Genomic DNA, 21,377 nt, shown 5'->3' on the forward strand with positions numbered 1-21,377 from the left:
AATGTTAGCTTACTGTATCCATAATACTGTCTTAAGTCCACTCTGTACTGGAACGCTGCATTGTTTAAGGTTATATTGTACATTATATAATAAGTTGTAAGCCAAGTGGATATCATAGGGTTATATTAGACAGCTTCATCTTCTGGGCCAGTGAGGGCAATGTGTTCTTTACATAATTATTTTATGTTACGCCTTCCATATCACTTATATAGATGGCAATGACGATTAGATAATTGGTGTTAAGTTTCACAAAGATCTAGATTGAGTGACTACAATCATGAAGACTGAATTGTTAGTGGATGAAACTGTTCTGCAGGTCTTTAAATCATCTCTTTATAGGGCTAACACATCTGAGCATGCCAATAAGAAACACAAACCGTCTCTTTTTGACCAAAGATAACCTAAAAGACAAATATTTTATGCATCACCTGACATCTTGTCTGCATGCGCATCATCTTTTGGTACTTTTATAAATGCTTGCATAACACGACTCAATTTTTTATGAGAACTAAGCACAGTGTGCGACTATTGGAAAGTGATCTTGATGGACTTTTACAGCACTAATGAAAGCAGGAAATGTTCTGAAAAGCTAAATTAATCGAGTCTATATTAATGTAATGGGAGGCTGAAGAAATGCTGTGAATTGGAGAAAGAAAAAGTTAATCTTTGAAATTTGATCTATTTTATGCACTACGTTAATGGTTTAATCTGTTCTAAATCATATTGGAGAGGCGACTCAGTGCTGAGATTGTGTTTAGTCAGTCTGCAGTTTCCATATAGTGTTTTCTAATTTAAACCTCACTTGAGTGATAAACTGTTGGGAATTTACCCTGTGTTGTAATGGCTTTATTGTGTGTGTGTGTGTGTTTCAGTAGTAAACACATTTAAAAGGGTGAAATGTCACTTTTGTTATGTTGGGTAAATGCAGGAATTGCCTTCACATTACACTTTCATACTGCCAAATTAAAAAAGGCAGTGCACAGTCATCAGAAAACGGATCTGATAAAGTACCATGATGTCAGTAAAGTAGGGGCTTAACAAATACTGCAGGTGTGTTTGTGTGGAAATATTTATGTATAAAGTTGTATATTTATTTTTATTATTTAACAGATGGTGACTTGTTAAAGGCATTACCTTTTTAGGTGAGAAGTTGCATCTGCAAGATGATTTTAAAAAGGAAATTTAGAGATGGAGCAAATGTCTAGGGTCCATATATGTAACAGTAAATTTGATTGATTTGTTGTAGAGTGGCGCAGATTAGACTGAAAGTTGTTGTGTGATTGCTGGGAGATCTGCATCCCTGTTAATCACCAGATTAATTATTTCACTGAGCACTGAGCTGTTCAGAGCCATAGTCTTTCTGGGGGCAGTTTTTTTAACCAAATGCATGGCAGAGTGTCGTCAAAGAGAAATGAATTAATTCAAGCGATTCAGATTCTTCATCTCATTTTAAGTCCATTGTGTTCTGTTTATGTCTAAAGTTTTTTTTATTTGTTTACTTATAAGATTTTGTAATATTTTGTGTTGCAGGGTCATCAGAGACCTTTTCATCAGTTGTAATGGTCTTAACCAGGTTACGGAGCTCGTCTACTTGGACCAGACACGTTCTTGGGCTTTAAAAGTATTTGAAACTCTGATAATAGGCACTGGACAACATCAGGCTCCTGGGGTCCTAAAGGAGCTGGAGAGCGCTGATGCTGAAGAAAGGGAGGCTGTTTTAGGCTTGGCTGAGGAACTGGGGTCCCGAGGGGTTGGAGAAGGCCCACAGAGCCTCAGCAAGTTCTATGAAGGCCTAAAGGAGGCGTATCCACATCACAAGAACCGTAGTGGGCATGGTCGTGGACCAGTCCGCAGCCGAACGGAGACTCACCTCCATGTTATCAACCTCTTTTTGTGTGTGGCCTTCCTCTGTGTCAGCAAAGAGGCAGATTCTGACAGAGACTCGGCAAACGACTCAGAGGACACTTCAGGTTATGACAGCACAGCGAGTGAACCTCTAGGTGGACGGCTGCCTTATCTGTCCCCTGACAGTGTAGCTTTGCCCTCCAAAGAGCAGCTGCAACGTGCCGCAGATGTTTGGTCAGTGTGTCGTTGGGTCTACATGGCTAGCCCTCTGTTTCAGAGGCAGTTCTTCAGGCTCGGAGGACTGGATGTGTGCTTACGCCTCATGGCCATGGTTATCCAGAAACTTTCCTGTAAAACCAAGGATGGAAAAGCAAAGAAGAAGAGAGATGGTAAAGGCAAAGGCAGTCCTGAGTCACAAAGTCACAGTTCACCGGGACTTGAGGCTCCCTCTCGTGATTCATCTAACACCCATGGTCCAGGTGAGGGAAAAAACAAAGATCCATCAAAGAGGTTGGAGGAAGAGTGGCAACTACAAAGTATTCGTCTTCTTGAGGCCTTGCTGGCTATTTGTTTACACAGTGCTAACTCAGCCCTGCAGAGATTAGAACCGGAGCTTTCTCATCAGGTATGTCAAACAGCACGTATGCCATACTATGCAGTAAATACCTGAACATGTCAACAAAATAAAACATTTGCCCTAATTTTAATCAAAATTTTAAATGTAAATTTTCTTTCAGCTTCAGTCTGTTGAGGAAACTCTTTTTGAGGTGAGAGACCAGCTCACTCGCTCAGGGGTGGTGAACTCTGACCACGCCGTGCCCCTGTTTGACTCTCTTCTCAGAGTGGCCCTGGCTGAGGTATCTTCCTGTCCTGTTCCTCCTGAGGAAAAGCAAGACAGGGTGAGTCCTGCTTCATTACTTCATGAGAGCAGCTACCTTGCATTTTTATGTCGTCAGTTTTTTAAGGAATATCATGTGCTGTGTCCATCACAGAGCAAAGCTCCTGGCAAGTTTTCTCTCCAGTAATCTTTATTTGTTCTGTTGTGAAGCTGCATTATAAATCAGTTGTTTTCTTTTTTAACTTAGTTAAAACTGTGAATTTTCTAATGACAGCAAGTACACATTTCACACAGCTGCAAAAATCCTGTTTGGTTATATCAAGTAGCTAATTTTTTGTGTTTTTTGTTTGTGTATGTGTGTGTGTGTGTTACTCATACAGCCAAGTGCCAGAGCAAACTATAGTTAAGCACTAACTGGATGTTATTTGGTCACATCTTTTTGGGATATGCAACATAACTGGCTCCATCAGTCTGAAAGTAATGGTATTCTCTAATTAGAAATATGTCAATTAATGTTCTTTTACAGCTTCATTCACACATGCCTACAGCGGCGATAGAAAGCGCAACAGTCCTTGTTCAATATTTACCCTTCATGGCAGAATGGAGTGCACATAAAATGAGATGTAATGAATAAAGTCTGAGTCATGTTGCTATGACAGCATAGCTTAGTGCTGCATCGCGGTTATGAATTGTATGCTAGTGGTGGTTATGAGCAGTTAAAAATATTGCTTTTCTGTGTGTGCAAGGTGTAGGTGTTATGAAAAAGAATTCTTTTTATTCTGACTAAAAAAACATACAAACAGACACTTACATTTGCATTGCTAAGTGCAGTGTCTTTGCAGTGCAGTGTGTTTGGCTAACATCTACTAGCACGTCAAATCGCTGATATTTGTTGTTTACAGCTCAGTGCAGCATCAATTAAAAAAAAAAAAAAACAGCTTGAGCGCAGTAGTTTTCACTGAATGTGTGATGGCTGCGGCTACAAGAGCTCATAGCTGGCTGTTTCTTTTTTGTTGAGTGAAATGTAACATATTACAGGGTGCTGTGACACAACAGCAACAAGCAAGAATGACAAAACAAGAACATTTTTAACTGTAAACCAGCAGCTGAAGTCCACTGTCCAAACAATTAATAAAATTAATAAATATCTCAGACTTGTGCCTTTCACAAACTGGCTAGCAGGACAGAGTGTATGTTGACATAGTTACAGGCTTTGAATATGTTGTTTCAGAGTACTGAGAGTAAACAGGCTACTACTGATGATAATTAAATTGATATATTCGAGTAGGGGTGACCGTGTTTAAAGAAACATTTCAGCATGCTATGTTTGGTGTAAAAACTGTGTTATTCACTTCATACTCAGTAAGCATTGATTGCATTTCCAATAAGAAACACTGATGTTGTCAATCCCCCCACCAAAGCACACACACACACACACACACACCCACACACCCACACACACACACACACACACACACACAGAAATTAATATTGTGCCCTAGTTACTAGCTATGTCCCCGTAAGACTGACTGTTTAAGGTGCTCATCATTCTTAAACCAGGAGATTGGTTGATTCTGTATTTTATATAATAATGATAGAAATATAGACCTTAAAATGTGGGAATTTTATTTAAAAATGCCTAACTAGATAGGTTTTTTTTTTTTTTTTTTTTTGCTTATTTATTTTTAAACAAATTCCCATTCATGTCCACACTGGTGTAAGCAAGTTGGCACACAGAAAATGCTTTTAAAGTTTTCAGACAGGTGAGAAGTACAGAGTCAACAGATTTCACACAATTATGAAAGTGAGATCATGCAAGAGCGTTTTGTTTTATGTGACCCACTCTTATTAACACGTCTTCCATTGTGTTCAAGGAGCGACTGCCAGAGGGGACAGTTTTACCTAACATCAGGACAGCTGTGTAAAGCATTTGCAGTATGTTGCTAAGCAGCCATTATCTGCCTGTTGTACAATAAAACAGAAGACACAAATAAAGATAGCTGTTGTGTAGAACAAGCAGTAGATGCAACTATGAAAATTAGTTTATTTAATTAGCATTGTTCAAATATAGACAATTTCTCACCATGACAATACGGGTCATAAAGATAATCCTTACGCTGAAGCAGCTTTCAGCTCCTATAGCGACGCTGTTGCTACTTTGTTTAACATTATTGCTTACAAATGCTTTTATTTGTTTCAGGAAATGAGTGTAACACACAAAAAGTGTTTGTAGATGATCATTTTTAATCAGTAATGCTAGCTGGTATTGGGTATCTCCTCTCTCACGGCTTTAGATGTGTTTTCCTCAGCTCTTAAAATGCCTGTCTGGCCCAGTACAGGCAGATTTAGCATTTTATATAATAGATTTAGCTTATTTCCTAAGAGTTTAGCTTGTTCTCAGTGAGCCCACCAGATTATGATGTTCACTTAATAATTACCCTCCACGGTACCACAAAGTTTGTCTACTTAAACAGAGCAACTTTTAAAACAGTCATCCACTATTACAGTATGCCTGAGCAACAAAGGTGCTCGTTTTTTCCCCCTTTTTTTTTTTTTTTTTTTTTTTTTTTTTTGGGTGGTGGTGGTGGGGGGGGATGCATATGTATGTGTATGCACATTTGATGTCTGTACACAGCAAAGAAATCGGGCCGTGTGAATGCTGTGCAAGTCAGCTGATATTTGTCTTATGACCAAAATCTTGTACTTTTTTTCCTTCTTCCTTTATTCACTACATTTGTGGAAAGACCACTGCTTGTCATGCTGACTATATTCAAGCATAAAAATATTCTTTAAGACTTTTTTTTTTTTTTTTTTGAGTTGGGTGAGTTCATGCCAAATTAATATTCTTGCTAACTACTTGCAAAGGGAGTTTGAGATTCATGATTGTATTTGATTTGTTTTTATTTTTCTTGCCTCCCTTCCTGTCTTGTCAGAAGCTCCAGGTGTTGGAGGAAGGGGCGGCCCCAGCAGGCGATCTGTCTGAGGAGGTGGATGAGGTGCAGAGCTGTAGCGTCAGGCTCCCTGGGGAGGAGGAGGGCTACGACGCTGACAGCGAGAGCAACCCAGAGAACATGGCCAAGCAGGAAGAGGGTAGGTTCACAATTAATGCCTCATACACACACAAACACACAGTGGTCTAGCTGTGGCTTACTGGTAACTTACTGGTTGCTTGCACAGTTTGCTTCACCTATAAATCTTCTGACTTTTCCCTGCAGATTCATCTTTCATCATTCGGTTTATTTTAAGAACAATTTGAAGCACTTTTATTTCACACACTGCATCTTCTTTACTGCTTGTTTATAGTTGTTTGTAAATGTCGGCAGACTAAACGTGATGGATTGAGAGTTCATGTACTGGTCTCAACCTCTAAACCTGCCGATTATAGGTCTTGGGAAATATCCGTTCTCACACTGTCAAACTGATATATCAGTTTGTTTATGGAATTTTTATATTTCCCTGAATTTACTTAGAGATTTTACATCGCGTAAAATTCTGTTTTTTTGGCATTTTTGTTTTACAATGTTCACATTCAGGCTGGATGATTTGTGTCCAAAATAACAACTAAAAAAAAAAAATACAACATCCTCTTTGGTTTTCTGTAGAGGCTGTTTAGCAATAACACTTGGCTAATTTTAAATGCATATGTATGACACAGCAGAAAACAGTCCTGAACGTCTTGCGTCAGCTCTGCTTCTCCCCTCTAGTTTTGCAGGGTAAGGACATGGCCTGATTGCAGTGTTTTTTACTTTAATCCCCTCAGAATAGATTCATTGTTTTACATTTTACAACTCAGAGCAGCAAGACTCTGTGGCCTCATAAGCTGGATCTTGTGACTTAAAGTGAAATAGTTTTTTTAGTTTCTTGGAACACTTGCATCATGGAAAATAAAGAATCTTTCATTTTGAGCTCACGCTGGACAAATAATCTAATACGCTTCAAAAATGCATCAACTTCTTTTATCCTTTCACTCTAAAAAAACGTACCTGTAATCACTAAAAGTCCATATTAAGTTGTGAAATAGTTCAGTATTAAAAACTGTTCACAGGTGCCTGCTGATTTAGTTGCAGACTAAATTGAAACCACTTAAAATATTTTTGGAGTAAATTTGAATTGGTTTAAAATCAAATTCTGTAAAGGACAAAATCTAAAATATTAAGGGTCTATTTCTTGATTGACACGCATTACATGACAACAGTTTATCACCATCAACCGTTACATCTGCTTTTAGCTCACACTTCATTAACTAATTGTGTACACGACTGAGGATTTCCTGTGCCTAGACACTACTGTCTCAACACATTTCCTGGTTTTTCCACTCAGTAACTTGCCTTTTTCAAACAATTTTCATAAGCTTATTTAAAATGTTTTAATTATAGCCAATTTTGACAAGCATGTGCAATGAGGTTGCTCGCTTTTTTTAACCTCAGACCAAACATAAACAACTGCACAACAAGCTATTCAAGACTAGTGGTCTGTTTATGTCTTTTATTTTATACTTTACACATTTTATTATACTTTAACACTCCTGTAAGGGAAATTGGGTTAACAGTCTGTTATTTTTACTGAAGTAAGTATATACATCTGTATGTGTGAGAATTTACCAGTGTGAACTGTGTAGTTGTGTGTAGGAAGTTGAGCGAGCTTCATTAGTAAAAGGAGGTCCCAGAAGCCATGTGAGTGCCTGCTGGGCTGCGCTCGCGTAAATCATGAGGAAACTCCTATGCTGCTCTGGAGCTGAGCACAGACTTGAGGCTGATTCATTTACAAGAGCTGCCTCCACGATGGGAGTTTGAAGCTGAAGGAGGGAATGCCTGGATTACGAAGCTGTTCAAGCATGACAAACTGTCAAATTGTTTCTATGCGTTAGCAAGTGTAGCACGCCAGTCAGTGTGACGTGCTTCATATCTCCATGCCTGTGTGTTGGTGTTTTGTTGTGTCTCTGATCCTCCGCTGTTGACTGGTTGTTCTCTTAGAAGCGAAGGTGGAGTCAGCCGGGTTGCGTGAGTTTGCTGCGGTGGCGGACGGGCCTGGGCGTGGTGTGCTGCTGTTCCCAGAGATCTGCACAATGGAGTTGCAGCTTCTTGCGTCTGGCTCCCCAGACCTGGAGGTTCTGAGTCATGTGTTTCACAGCCTGCTGGGTGCAGTACATGCCAACCACCGCAATGCTGCTTTGCTCTATGAACAGGTCAGACTGACCACTTCTTCCTCTTCATGTCGCTCTTAATCACCTTCCGTATTTGTCTAACTTTACAGCTCAGCTGTGCACTGAAAATTTTGACTTTGACCACTGTTCTCCTTTCTCACAGGGAGGAGTCAAAACCATCCTCTGTGGCTTTCATAACATCCTCAGTCAAACAAACCCCTCCTTTACAGGTTTGTCATTAATCGTGGCTTATTTTAACCTTATCTGACATTACCAGATATTTTTCTTGTGTGGCATTATAGGAAGAAAAATTAGGAACACAGCAACATGCTCTCGAGCTTTTTACTCCTGCACCTGACATTTAAACTGGGCCTCCAAGGCTCAAACGTCATATTCAGCAAAGCTACTTATAATAATTCTTGGAAAAATCTGTATCCAGTCAGCATACTTTAATTTCTTTGTTTTAGTATTGTGATATTTTGAAGTGCAAATTCCAGGTTGAGTGTTTATTATCTTATTAGCAGTAAGTGAGCAATATTTCCCATTGGGATTTTTTTTTTTTTTTTTTTTTTTTTGGTCAATTTGTTTTGACTAAAACATCCCAGAATATGGATTATATACTTTATTTAGTGAGAAATTACTTTTTGAATATAGTTTATTTGTTGTCTTCTTAAATTTTATTTGCTTGTGTTTTTTTTCCCCCTAATTAACCTGAAATGCTTATATGCCTGCAACAAAGTAGGCACTGAATCTGTTTTGTGTCTTGTTCTGGTACATGGCAGAGTGAATGAAAACTGTTTATGCAATCTGCTTTTTATTGGTATTTATTCAGATTGCCAGACTGTGTTGGTGGAGCTTCTGGTTGCCATGGTGAGCCAACGAATCACGGCAGAGGAGCTGGCTCTATTGATCCGCCTCTTCCTGGAGAAGTCTCCGCCTACTGTAAGCAGCAAACCCGTCCGCATTGCACGGGTTGCATCAGTTCACACTGCAAACACTGACAGCTTGCAGTCACAGTCTACACATTCAGTTTATGATCAGGAATAAGATCTTATTTGTACGACATCCTTTTTCACACACTTGTCACTTTTTTATTCTTTAAATTGCATCAACACGTTTTCTTCCCTTGGGATGTCTTCATGCTACATATAATTAACATCAAAGTATTCAGAACAGACATGATGTTTCAACTTATTAGCACACGTCTGTGTTTAATTGCAAACTGTTGGCTGACATCATTAGTAAGCTGTTCCCATGTGATAGATTTACAAAACAGAGTTTTATTTTTAACCTTGTCTGAATAATGGCTCATGGTCTGTGTTTTCTATCTACAAAATTAACACACATTAGTGGCTACCGATGAGTAGGGTTTTTTTTTTAAAAGCCAGTGTGCTTTGCTACATCTATTTCTATCTATATGGATAACAGATTGTTTGGTATTTTTCTTTATTTCACCTAATGTGGATAATACAAAAGGGCTCTTATCTTACATTTGTTTGTTACCAGGGTATTTTGCTGAAGGGAATCTTACAAATCATTGAAGCCAACATGAACACGAAACCTCTTCACTTCTTGACTTTTCCGTTAATCCTTGGAGCTTCAGCATCAGGAGCGTTGTCCCCTGGCTCCAGACAGAACTGTACTGCTGGAGGGAAAAGTGTTGGTTTGCTCTGGAAGGGCAAACTGTCTCCTGGTCGCAGGGAGGGCGATGCCGAGTACAGACCAAGCCATCTCCATTCCTCACCCTGGCATATTGCGCCTCTCCATTTGCCTCTGGTAGGGCAGAACTGCTGGCCCCATATGGCCAGCGGCTTTAGTGCCTCTATGTGGTTGAGGGTAACGGAGCAGGAGGATAACGATGGGGACAAAGACAAAGGTGAGATGCAAGAGAAACTTTAGCAAGAATCTTTTGTGTACAATGTGTATGAAATGGTTTTGAGATTTGTATTTTCCTCCAGAAGAAAGTAATCGACCTGGAGCCGAGTCCCAGCATGCTTCATCTCAGGCTGGGTCAAGATTAGTAGAGGAAGGCCTTGTTCACATTCTGTCCATGGGCTCCAAGGCACTGATGCTTCAAGTGTGGGCAGACCTCTGTACAGGCTTACTCACATTCAGGTAAGTTCAAGCTACAACCACAGTTTAAAAGATGTGAATGAAGATTTGATTGCTATTTTTTTAGCAACAATATTGCTAATTATTATATTAAAAGGATATTGGGTGTATTAAGTTTTGTAATGTGGTCTTTTTTACAGAATTTGTATAGACCCAAATGATGATATAAAAGCAGGGCTCTTGGCGCAGGCAGAGTCTGGTGAGGCAATGTTCAAAAAGGGTCAGTGGCAGCACCTTGGCCTCACTTACAGCCAGCAGGCAGAGGGAAAGAAGAACATCCATGGTCGTGTGGTTGTCTGGGTGTGTGGCATCAGGTGAGAAAACGTGGCTGACATGTGCAGTTTGACTGTTCTAGTGAATTACTACAAGAGAAATTAGATTAACTTGATAAAATTACTCTTTTCTTAAGGAAATGTGAGGTTTCTTTGGACTACACCCTACCCAGAAAGTCCAGTTTATCATCCGACAGCAACAAAACCTTCTGCATGTTGGGTCACTGTGTATCATCTACAGAGGAGCTGCTGAAGCAGGGTGCACACTGGAGCATGGGCACTGTGCTTCTCTTCAATGGTGCGTCTCCTGTCGACTCTTCGCTTCTTTATCTAGCTGAAATCATGCTTCCATAAGTTATCAGACTTCAGTCATCCAGTCATCTTCAACCGCATGTAGGCAGTGTCCTCAGTACTGCCCCCTGGTGGCGCAGTAATTACCATCTGCATTCCTTCCAACAGCACTGTAGATAAATGGTTTGTGACACTGTATTTTAAAAGCATATCTAAAAGCACAAGGCTGCGCTTGGTGTGATGTGTGGCGTGTTGCGGATTCTCTGCATTCTCTCAGGAGGCTTACTGAATGCCTCTCTTGTTACTTCTAATTGGCTGTGAATGGCTTGCATCTCAGTGATCTCAACCTGCGAACCCAACTGATCTGTTTAGACAAGCTTATCCTCTCCAGTGTCATTGGAATTCAGTGTGGGTAGCAGTTTGTGGCATTACAAGATATTAAAACTTGAGATAAAACATCAAGGTGCTCCGTGGCACACTAGGAATCTCCTTGGAAGGCCTTGAATGTTATTGCTTTGGCAAGTGTAATGATTTAAATCGTTAACTCAGGCTACAATTAGGCCTTCTTGTTATCCATTTTTACTACTTCCAAATTAGAAAAAGAAAACAGTGCATATTAATATTACCAGGATATTTCTTAGAAGAAAGAAAAAAGTAGGATAAAAAGTATCAGACGCCTGTAATGTTGTCTCATCTAACGGTATGTTTCTATGCTTATGTTAGGAGCTAGAATAGGCTCTGAGGAGGCTTTCTACCTCTACTCCAGTGGACCAGACCTCACATCAATCATGCCCTGCAAGTATGGCAAGCCAAGGGGATCATTCTCCAAGTTTGTCTCTCAGGAAGGTTTGAAGTGTGACCATGTGAGAGAGATCCTGATGAAGAACAAGGATATAGACACAACAGCATTGGTTGTAAGTCTGTTTTTAAGATTACAACACAAAAAGTGTTCCAATCCACTTTTACCATGTCAAATGTTGAAACCTTTTCTGTTTTTTTTTTTTGGATCCGTTACAAAATTTTTGAATGCCAGATGTTAAACGTGTACCTCTAACTGAGCCAAACCCCTCCTATGTCTCATGTATTGTTTCTTTTTACTGTATTTGATCTGTTTGCTGTTGCAGTTAGCTGTGATGAGTTATACTACAAGGCTGGAAGTAATTCTTCCCAAGTAGAGAAAAAAATATTATAATTGAGCAGCAATTATTTCAGTGAGAGTGAAACTATTTTTCTTTGATTAAATATTAATAGATGTGTTGATAATAGCTGTGCTAATAAACCTCCACTTTATAACTTCTCTGAATCTGTAATAGGGAGTTGTTGTGGTCCTGATTAAAACTAAATAACTTCTAATGTGAATTCTGTAAAGTTAAACAAATAACATAATGTGTTTCTGCACAGGAGAGCTTGGCTGTAGTGTATGCTCCCAGCAGTCCACGAGTCTACACAATTTATGAACCTGTAATCAGACTGAAAGGTCAGGCCAAGACAGTGGTCACCCAGCGACCCTTCAGCTCCAAAGAAGTGCAGAGTGTTTCCTTAGAGCCCAACGCTCTTAGAGCGCTGCTCCCCACTGAAACCTATGGCCTGCAGAGTGTCCTGCATAAGATCGGAGGAACAGGAAATTTTGTTTTCCTCTTTGCACAGGTAGGAGGAATCATATTTTTACTGAAGCCACAGACTTGGAGTCCATGGTGGCAAATTGTCTTAAAATTTCAGAAATGTAATATCCACTTTGAGGCAGATCATGAGTGAGGAAATGTACAAATTCCCCTGAAAGAAAACTTGATAATTTATGACCTTTAGATATTATATTATTTACCGCATCTGCAGTGTGAAAACCTGTTATTGAGAAATATTTGTTGGATCTTACACACATGTAAAACGGTGCTGCACATAGCCAGCAGTGCTAAGACATTTAATTTTTAACAGAATTAGTTTTTGGGCTAATGTCAGATGACAAAAGTGTAAATTTTTTATTCAAAACCATTATTTACAAAGTTATTGTTAGGCTAACGCTTGCTCACTTTGTGCAAATTCCCAGTAGAGAATTAAGTCTCACATATTGATAAGTTAGGGATATTATTTTGTTTTATGTCGTTGTCGTGGAAGAGACGGTGTAAAATGTCAGTTAAAGGATGAAGGTGAATAATTGCATCTATAAACATGTTGTTCCCATGCTAAGCGTTGTTCTGTCCTTCTGTCTGTCCTTCATCTGGGGCTCTGTTGCATCCAGACGGTGGAGCTGAGCGACTGTGAGAAGACCCAAGCTCTGGCCCTTCAAGTGCTCCTGTCTCTTTGCAAGTTTAACCAGCACCGCATCCATGAAATGGATTGTTACCATGGTTACTCTATGATCCATCAGGTCCTCATCAAGTCTAAATGCGTTGTAGGATATCACATACTGAAAGTGAGTTGCACCTTGGACTCTTTGTTGTCGTTTATCCTCGCAGCCTCTACTGTCGAAGTTTATCTTTGTGGTGAAGAAAAAGAAGCATACTCTCCATCATTTGTCTTTTTTTTCCCCGTGAATCTGATCCAGCTCGACACACTGGTGCCTGTCTGAGCCAGTATCAGTGGATCCTGCTGTTACTTGACCCTCTGGCTATGTGTGTAATAGAGCTGTGTGATGGCTCTGTGCTGAAATGGATTCTGTCTGACTTGATGAAACATTGAGCTCCTGCAGACTCACACAGCACCTCTGATTGCTTTTCTCACTGCAGACTTCTACATTGTGTATTGTAAGCACTAAGCTGCTCTGACTAGTGATATTATGCATTCTTGATTATTCTGATATGAAAAAGAAATATGCAATGCTACATTTTTAAGGCCCTTGCCTCCCCCTCTTAATGCAGAGCTCTTAGTTTATATAAACTTGTCTTGCTGTGAAATTATTTGTAAAACTGCAAGCTTTTATATCACACTACCTTAGGCTATCAAAAACATAAGGCCTCAAGATTTATGAGCACTGCAGTGAGCTGGTCACAAATGATGATAATGACTAATCAATACTGACAAGACTGCTCTGGGAGCAAATGGCATCCATTTTGTTAAATTCATAAGCTCTTTACAATTTAATTGAGAATGGATTGATTTTATTTCTGACTTTTATTGTGTACTAGTGATTATTGATATGTTTTGGTATGTATTTGATAAGGATAGATAGCACTTTGTAAGTTATTATTGAAACATTATGGCAGCGACTGTTTTTCTCAATCCATTACTGTTTTTTCCAGACTTTACTCGATGGGTGTTGCAGTGGGCCCATCCTTGTCCTGGGGGATGACGGTCAGTTCCGATTGGATACCGAGTCAGTCGCTGTGGTGCAGGATATTAGGCTTCTGTCAGATATTCTGCTGGACTGGAAGATCTGGGCTAAAGCTGAGGTAAGCTCATATACTGGTATGCAGTCTGTGAGACCGATACAGCCTTGGCACCTCTTAAAGGTCCATCATGGATTTTGTGTGTTTAGGATTATGATACTGAAAAGACACCATATTTTTGTCTGCAGCTTTTTAATAATTTTGCTTCAAAATTTGATGCCATCTTATTAAATCCATTCCTCCGTATTCCAGTAAATTGTTCCTCACGCCACTGGCTGCAGCACAAGCCCAGCATATGATCAGATCAATCCTCTCCCATGATTAACAGTCCAAGATGTGCCCTTTTACAGTAATACAATCCTACAGGATTTTCTTTTTTTTTTTTTTAGAAAAATAATATATGTTAATTTTATTGGTCCACGGGACTTGTTTTAAAAATTGCATCAGGCTTGTTTAGATTTTTTTTCTTCAAATTGCGAACACTAAAAAGAAACAAACAGTAAACAGACCTCATGATCGCCCCCTGCCCCACTCCAACCAACAGTATGATAGTTAATAAATACATAACCTCCAGCCAGCCAAATATTTATGTATGCTCATAAATTCAGTTTATAATGGTCATCTGAACTGTCGCCTGGAAATTTATAGTGCTTTAGCAGGGCAGATTAAATGAATGAAACCCTTGTTTTGGATTAAAATATTCTTGCAGCACATGAAAGATAAAGATAAAATGTTCCCCTAAAATTATCAAACAGTGTTTTCTCAGTCCCTGACTGCACAAACATGGGTATTTTAACAACTACCAATTTCCCTTTGTGTTTGCCCACGTTCCACATTTAAATGTAGTTCTGGCCACTGCAGATGAATCTTTTCTAAATCTATGGCCAGAACGAAGCTATGTGAAAGTTTTTGGTGTTTCACTTCAGACTGCATCTCACTTTTTCAGTGGTTTGACCTCAGAGTATCAGCCTTTCTCTCCTTTATTGACATGGCAACAGAAGACATGAGATCCAGCAGTGCAGTGCTTGTTTCCAGAGGACTCTCCTACTACATTAAAGAACTGATGCTTCAGTTTGCCTTTCAATGCTTGCGGCATAATCCAACACAGAAGCAGCCACCGCTGTGCCCAGTTTTGGACAAAATCTATTCAGACCTTTAGTTTAGGGGAGAACTTTGACAATGAAGTGGCCAATGCTGCACAGAAATGAGAGAATTTTTCTCTGTTGTCTTTGTCTGAGCTGCTTTACCTGCACATTGAGGGGAAGACAGCTGTAATGAGATCACCTACCAGTGCTGACAGAGAAACTGCTCACTGTATTATTTAGCAGGCAAAGGGAGATCTTGCACAACTGTGAAGTCACTTGGAAAACATTTGGAAAATAATAATGTATGTGCCACTGATCCGTGGTCTGTGTTTTGGCTGTCATTGTACAACCTGTGTCTTTTCCTAAACCAAGAAAAACTTTGTTAGTGAGGACTACACCTCAGGTTGCCTCTCAGCTCTGTCAAATTTTAATTTATATTTCACATTAGAAAATAAAGCCAAACTCATTTAGTTAGTTTCTTATATTTTTATCCATTTAATTAACATATATTATCATTTCAATATCTGTATGATTACTAAAATATAACAAAAAAATCCCAGGATCTGTCCTTAGTTTTGTTGTAAAATGGAGGAGAGAAAAGAAGAAAAAAATGGTATTAAATGGATTTACAGACTCTTAATTCTTCAGATTTTGCTTTTATTTTTACTTTTAAAAAAGAAGCTCATTTTTTTATATTTGTTCCTGATTCCTTTCAGTAATTACGGCCTCATTTCTGTTTTTAAATAAAAAAGATTTAGACTAATTTTCACTGGGATTTGACTTCCTGAATAACCTCTGAGTATGGAGAGGAAGCACAAATTCTTGATCCTACAACAATTGATCTTGAGGGGTGATTGATGTTGGTCAGTGTAACTACCTCTGTACGATCTCTTCCTGTCTGTTTGTTAGTGTGGAGTTTGGGAAACACTGCTTGCCGCCTTGGAGATTCTCATCAGAGTGCACCATCCACATCAGATGTTCAACATCCGTCAGTTCCTCAACGCTGAAGTTGTGCATCGCTTCCTGCTTACCTGCCAGGTGTTACAGGTAGGTTGTTATTATAATGTATACTGTCATGATGTCCTTCTCTTCTCATAGACTGTTACTAAGAGCATCATATTTTTCTTAAGGAGCATCAGGATGAACATCTAACTGCAATCCCTCAGGACGTGTGCTTGTCCTTCATCAAAATCATCCAGGAAGTACTCGGATCTCCTCCAGACATGGATCTGCTGAAACTGATTTGTAACTTTCTGCTGGCTGTTCACCCACCAACCAACACTTACGTCTGTCACACTCCATCTAGTTTCTACTTCTCGCTACACATAGGTAAGGACAGGTTGTAGCTGAAAACAGCAGCTCTGTATCAGAGTACCATTAATTTAATGTGCTGGGTTCTTTTGATGTCTGTGTTTGTCAGATGGGAAGCTGTACCAGGAGAAGGTGCAGTCCATTATGTACTTGAGACATTCCAACAGTGGGGGAAAGTCTGCCAGCAGCTCTGTGGTGTCGCTCTCCCCGACTGTTTTCACTGATGCTCCCCACGAAGGTACATCTGCTTCAACGATGTAACATTGACCTAAAGGCACTGCCAGCACAAATCCAAAGATAATTCAATCTTCAGTTTCTGCTGAGAATGACAAAAGAATGGGAAAATCAGCATCCAATGCTGCATTTCAGTATTCTGAATTTCTAGAATTGATTAAACACCTAAATTTCAGATAAATCATTGTAATGTTTTCCAGGTCATCTACATGCTCCGTCCCCTGAACACGGAGGTCATGGAGGTGAGGATCAGTCATTACGCCCCCCTAGTCTGGCTCCGTCTCCCCTACTGACACCTCGCCTTGGACATGGCAGCTCGAGTGAAGCAGGTGAAGGAGACGGGGCCTCCCTCACCTCTCAGCAGACCCTCGGCAGCACAGAGACTTTGAAGAAGGTCGGAGGTGACGAGCAGCTACTGAGCAGCTGTGAATCAGCTAAGACAATTTGTGACTCTAATGACGCAGGAGAAGGAGCTGCTCTGCGCACCCCATCTATCAGTGTGGAGGAGGAGCGGGATGAAGCAGCGGAGGTGGACAGTCTGGCAGAGGGCAGCGTTGGGGTGGCAGAGTCTGAGGACAGGTTTGACTGGACTAGTGACGAGGCTCCACGTCGTCCTGACAGCCTCAAAGGCATCCAGTCTTTCCAGAGGAGTCACAGCAACCTGGCCAGTCTGGGCCTGGCTTTTCCAGTTCCAAATGGTTCGTTGACAGTCGGCCGATGGCCCAGTGCAGCTGACCGAGGCTCCATGCCTGAAGACTGGGAAAGCTACACTTACTCTCCTGGGTATGAGAGGGCACACAGCAAAACTGAATCCAATGACAGGTATATATAATTCCCTTTGCACTACAGCTTATTTAAATGTCAGCCATATCTTTTATCTAAAATGTAAAAGATGCATTCTGTAAAACATAAACAAAATGTACTTTATTTATTATCTGAACATGATGTGTTTAGAGCATCATCTAATATTATTCAGCACTAAATTAAGTTGTATGTTTCAGGTCCAGCACAGAGGACTGCTTGGTGCTGGTCTGCTGTGGACTCTATGATCTCCTGAGGGGTGTCTTACTGTTGCTGCCTGATCTCATGCTTGAGGAGGTGATGGACAAACTCATCCAGCCAGAGGCCCTCATTGTCCTGGTCAATCATTCCTCACCTCTTATCCAACAAGGAGTCATGAAGGTTGGTCTCTTCTTTGACAGGGTCCAACAAAAATCATCACACGGTCATATTTACTGCACCCATTGACCTCTCCAGGAGGTTTTAGCTCACTACTATTCCCAAAAGTCACATTGTTTGCTTTTTTATTTTACTTTTTGTTTATATTGTAGGATTTTAGTGATGTCAGATGAGGCAACCCAGTGCATTTTGATGCAATTTTTTTTAAGATTAGGACAGAAGGAAAAATAAATTTGCCCAAGAAGACTGCCATAACTTACCTTTTTTTAAATATTATTTACAAAACCTAGATTGTTTTGCTGGTGGGCAACATTGAAATGAACAAATAGAAAGTAAAAAACATAGGTAAATTCAAAATGAGTTATATGGAAACATTTCAGCAACAGGAAGGATGCTGCAGGCCAAAAAGAAATGTTTGAAATTGTTGCCACAACATGAGCCAGTACAACTAATTTGCATTTGTTTGATCATTAAGCATTGAAGCAAAGAGCACCATCAAAGAGCGCCCTCAGAAGTAAAACAAGGGATTTATGTTTAGAGGTTTTAAAATGATTTTATAGCATTTAATGTCAAGAATTGATGAACTGCACAAAAACAAAACTTTTTTTCCCCTACAAAATCAGCTGATTATTTCTAGACTGACTGCATCATGTATTTGTTAAACATCTTGAACCTAGAGAGAGACATTGAATTAAATCATACACATCTAAAACACAATGCTGCATTTAATCTGCATTGGCCTAGTCTCTAAATAAGTATCTTTCCATCTGGTTTGTGGCATATTCACGTTTCAAGAACATGCTGATTATAAATGAAGCCCGAGAGCTGCATTCTACAGCACTTACAGACCTAATTTATTCTGTTTATCTTTCCCAGCTGCTAGACGCCTATTTCAGCAGAGCTTTTAAAGAACAGAAGGAGAAGTTTCTGAAGAACCACGGCTTCTCACTGCTGGCCAACCAGCTGTACATCCATCAAGGCAGCCAGGGGCTCCTTGAATGCTTCCTGGAGATGCTGTTTGGACGCCCAATGGGTCTAGAAGAAGAGTGAGTCTAGGGGCAGTACACCTGTCAAGTCATAATATCCAACTCTCTACAAGCACATGATCTCACATTAGTATACATTGAGTTGCCTGGTGGATATAGCTGATGTTTGTGCATGCTAGAAAATTATTTTTCTGTTTTGTATTTTTAGCCTGGACCTGGAAGAGATGGAAAATATCTCAGCCTTCAGAAAGCGCTGTATCATCCCAGTGTTGGGGCTTATTGAGAACTCCCTTTACGAGAACTCCTTGGTGCACAACATCCTTTGTATGCTGCTGCAGCTCGTCAATGCCTGCCCCAAGCTGGCAGACATCCTGCTAGACCACGGGCTGCTCTACGTGCTCTTTAACACTCTCTCCACCCTTAATGGCATGGAGAACGGGTATGACTGCCAAAACAGAGGATGATTCATTCAAACATCTCCATGGGTTCATAGGTTTTGTTTTGAGCCACTGAGCCAAGAATTAAATCATTAATCTTCTTACTGTTGGTTGATCTTGCATATTCTGACTCCTCCTGTTTCATACTCTCTTATTTTTCCTTTAATCGCTCTCCAGTATTCCCTTGAACGACTACAAGCTCCTGGTGTGTGACATCCAGCAGATGTTGGTAGCTGTGACTATCCACTCCTGCAGCTCTTCAGGGTCCCAGTACTTCCGCATCATTGAAGACCTCATTACCTTGCTGGGTTTCATGCAAACCAGCAAGATGCGTCGCACCCAGGGTGAGGATTGCCTTTCTGAAATTCAGTTCACATGCAAAATACATTGGTCATGGCATTTGCTATGTTCTTCTGTAGTGGATGATATCAAGCTGTCAAGCTGTGCGGCAGGAGGAAACTGAACCATCACTAGAGTGGATAGAGAGTAGAGACAAAAATATATATCATTAATATCTCACATTTCGCCTTGCCTTTAAACGGTTTTCACTCATTTTCTTGTAGCTATATGAGGACAATACTACTCACTGGTCCTTACACAAACCAAAAAATGAAGTTACTCAAATTAGCTTGATGATTGCAAGCTGTTCCTTAATTGTATTTCATGAAAACTAAACCATTTAAATTGCTATGTAAAAAAAAAAAAAAAAGTTCTGCTCTCAGGCAGGTTTAATTCATTTAATTCTAAAGTGAACAAAGGACTTAATCTTAAGGTTCTGCTTGCAAAAGTTGCAGCTATCACAGCAGTGACATGTCATGGTCTTCAGAGTTCCCGTAGCAATTAAAAATGACTTCGTTTTAAGAGTGAACCATGCATTTGGTTTTATCATATTCGACTGACATAGTAAGCAGATTAAATGATAGATTACATAAATACAGATAAAAAAAAGCATTTCAAATTTGATGAAAATCAGAAATTAATCTGGGTTTTTTTTTTTTGGTTTTTTTTATTTTACCAACAACCGTGTTCATTCTGTTTTAGAGATGGCTGTGGCTTTGCAGTTCCGAGTCCTCCAGTCAGCCATTGAGTTCATAAAGACGACAGCCAACCAGGAGCCTCAGAAGCTGAGCAGCTCGGTTAATACGCCGAGCTCTCCGCATCACGCCATCTATCAGAAGCGTAAGAGCATTCCAGGTGAGTTCTGCCGACTCCGTCTTCCTGAGTGTTGAGAAAGAAGTTTCATCTCACTGATCATCTTCTCATCCCCATCTGAAGGTTCCATTGCCATGAAAGACTCCATTATCCCCCGCATCCCCAGACAGCACTACTGCTCCTATGGCCAGATCCCCATGTCCCCCCCTTTCAGCTTCCTGTCCCAGGACTCCCCCCTCCCTTCCCTCTCCAGCACTCCATCATACATGCTCCTCTGTGATGCAGGTAGCTGGGACTGTGGTCCACAGTGGAGACTATCCTCCCATGTCATGGGACGCTATCTCCCCTTTTTGCCGTGAACTCACTCTGCTCTTGATGCTCACTCCGGGGGTTAATTTGCCCAGTACACCTGGTGGTACTGGTGCCTTCATGTGTGCATGTGTGAATGCATAACTAAACTGATGTTTGGCTTTTCAGCAAAGATGGAATTTCAGTCAGTAAATCCTGACTGGCTTTAGGATTTATGAAATACTTCCAAAACTTTCCTCTGAACTTAAATTTCCAGAAACTTGTTTTTACACATAGAAATGACATCCTGTCACACATACGTGCATAACGCTTTTATGCTTTTAGGTCGGCGCCGATTCTCTCTGGCCCAGACGGACTCTCTACTGATGCGGATGCGCTCTGTAGCCAGCGATGAGCTCAACCAGATGATGCAGAGGAGGATGAGCCACGAAAACCCCATTCGTGCCAGTGAGACCGAGTTTGTCCAGCGGCTGCAGAGGCTTGTGGTTCTCGCTGTCAACAGACTCATTTACTACGGTAAATAATGTATTCTTTTCTAAATGTTCACTTCTGGTGTTTTTTATTTAATCTCTAATCCAGTTTCTACTTTATTTTGTGTCTTATTTCAGATGTGAGTCAAGACTTATTTGACCTGCTGAGTATCCCAGACTCTCCAGACCACCAACTGCTCACACCAGATCCTGGTGATCAGCCGCACGATGAGGGTGGTTCCACCTCGGTCCCACACTCTCCAACTCCCTTCACTCTTCCACCTGCCAACAAGAAGAGCTTCCAGAAAGACATCCTCAAACTCATGATGGATGGGATCAAAATTAGCCTGGTACTAAGGCACTCAACAAGAAGTTTCCTTCCATCTTTGG

General features: G+C 40.4%; 1 protein-coding gene across 3 annotated transcripts in view; it reads left to right on the forward strand.

Annotated features, from left to right (window-relative positions):
- The window catches only part of lyst (lysosomal trafficking regulator), a 56,248-nt gene that overhangs the window by 22,963 nt on the left and 11,908 nt on the right, over window positions 1-21,377 (forward strand). The window contains exons 6-30 of one of the 3 annotated variants that reach the window (XM_042010364.1): window positions 1,531-2,470; window positions 2,583-2,744; window positions 5,617-5,773; window positions 7,657-7,868; window positions 7,990-8,056; window positions 8,659-8,768; window positions 9,333-9,702; window positions 9,785-9,941; window positions 10,079-10,252; window positions 10,348-10,508; window positions 11,225-11,415; window positions 11,903-12,148; window positions 12,738-12,911; window positions 13,738-13,887; window positions 15,819-15,956; window positions 16,040-16,238; window positions 16,330-16,458; window positions 16,655-17,276; window positions 17,456-17,636; window positions 18,510-18,679; window positions 18,828-19,058; window positions 19,234-19,400; window positions 20,098-20,250; window positions 20,842-21,033; window positions 21,126-21,337. In XM_042010364.1, coding sequence (XP_041866298.1) covers window positions 1,531-2,470; window positions 2,583-2,744; window positions 5,617-5,773; window positions 7,657-7,868; window positions 7,990-8,056; window positions 8,659-8,768; window positions 9,333-9,702; window positions 9,785-9,941; window positions 10,079-10,252; window positions 10,348-10,508; window positions 11,225-11,415; window positions 11,903-12,148; window positions 12,738-12,911; window positions 13,738-13,887; window positions 15,819-15,956; window positions 16,040-16,238; window positions 16,330-16,458; window positions 16,655-17,276; window positions 17,456-17,636; window positions 18,510-18,679; window positions 18,828-19,058; window positions 19,234-19,400; window positions 20,098-20,250; window positions 20,842-21,033; window positions 21,126-21,337 — 5,665 coding nt within the window. The remainder of the gene's footprint in view (window positions 1-1,530; window positions 2,471-2,582; window positions 2,745-5,616; window positions 5,774-7,656; window positions 7,869-7,989; window positions 8,057-8,658; window positions 8,769-9,332; window positions 9,703-9,784; window positions 9,942-10,078; window positions 10,253-10,347; window positions 10,509-11,224; window positions 11,416-11,902; window positions 12,149-12,737; window positions 12,912-13,737; window positions 13,888-15,818; window positions 15,957-16,039; window positions 16,239-16,329; window positions 16,459-16,654; window positions 17,277-17,455; window positions 17,637-18,509; window positions 18,680-18,827; window positions 19,059-19,233; window positions 19,401-20,097; window positions 20,251-20,841; window positions 21,034-21,125; window positions 21,338-21,377) is intronic. The other 2 variants (XM_042010366.1, XM_042010365.1) reach the window with 2 other exon arrangements.

The sequence above is a fragment of the Melanotaenia boesemani genome, chromosome 16, assembly GCF_017639745.1.
Source record: "Melanotaenia boesemani isolate fMelBoe1 chromosome 16, fMelBoe1.pri, whole genome shotgun sequence".
NCBI classification, from domain to species: domain Eukaryota; kingdom Metazoa; phylum Chordata; class Actinopteri; order Atheriniformes; family Melanotaeniidae; genus Melanotaenia; species Melanotaenia boesemani.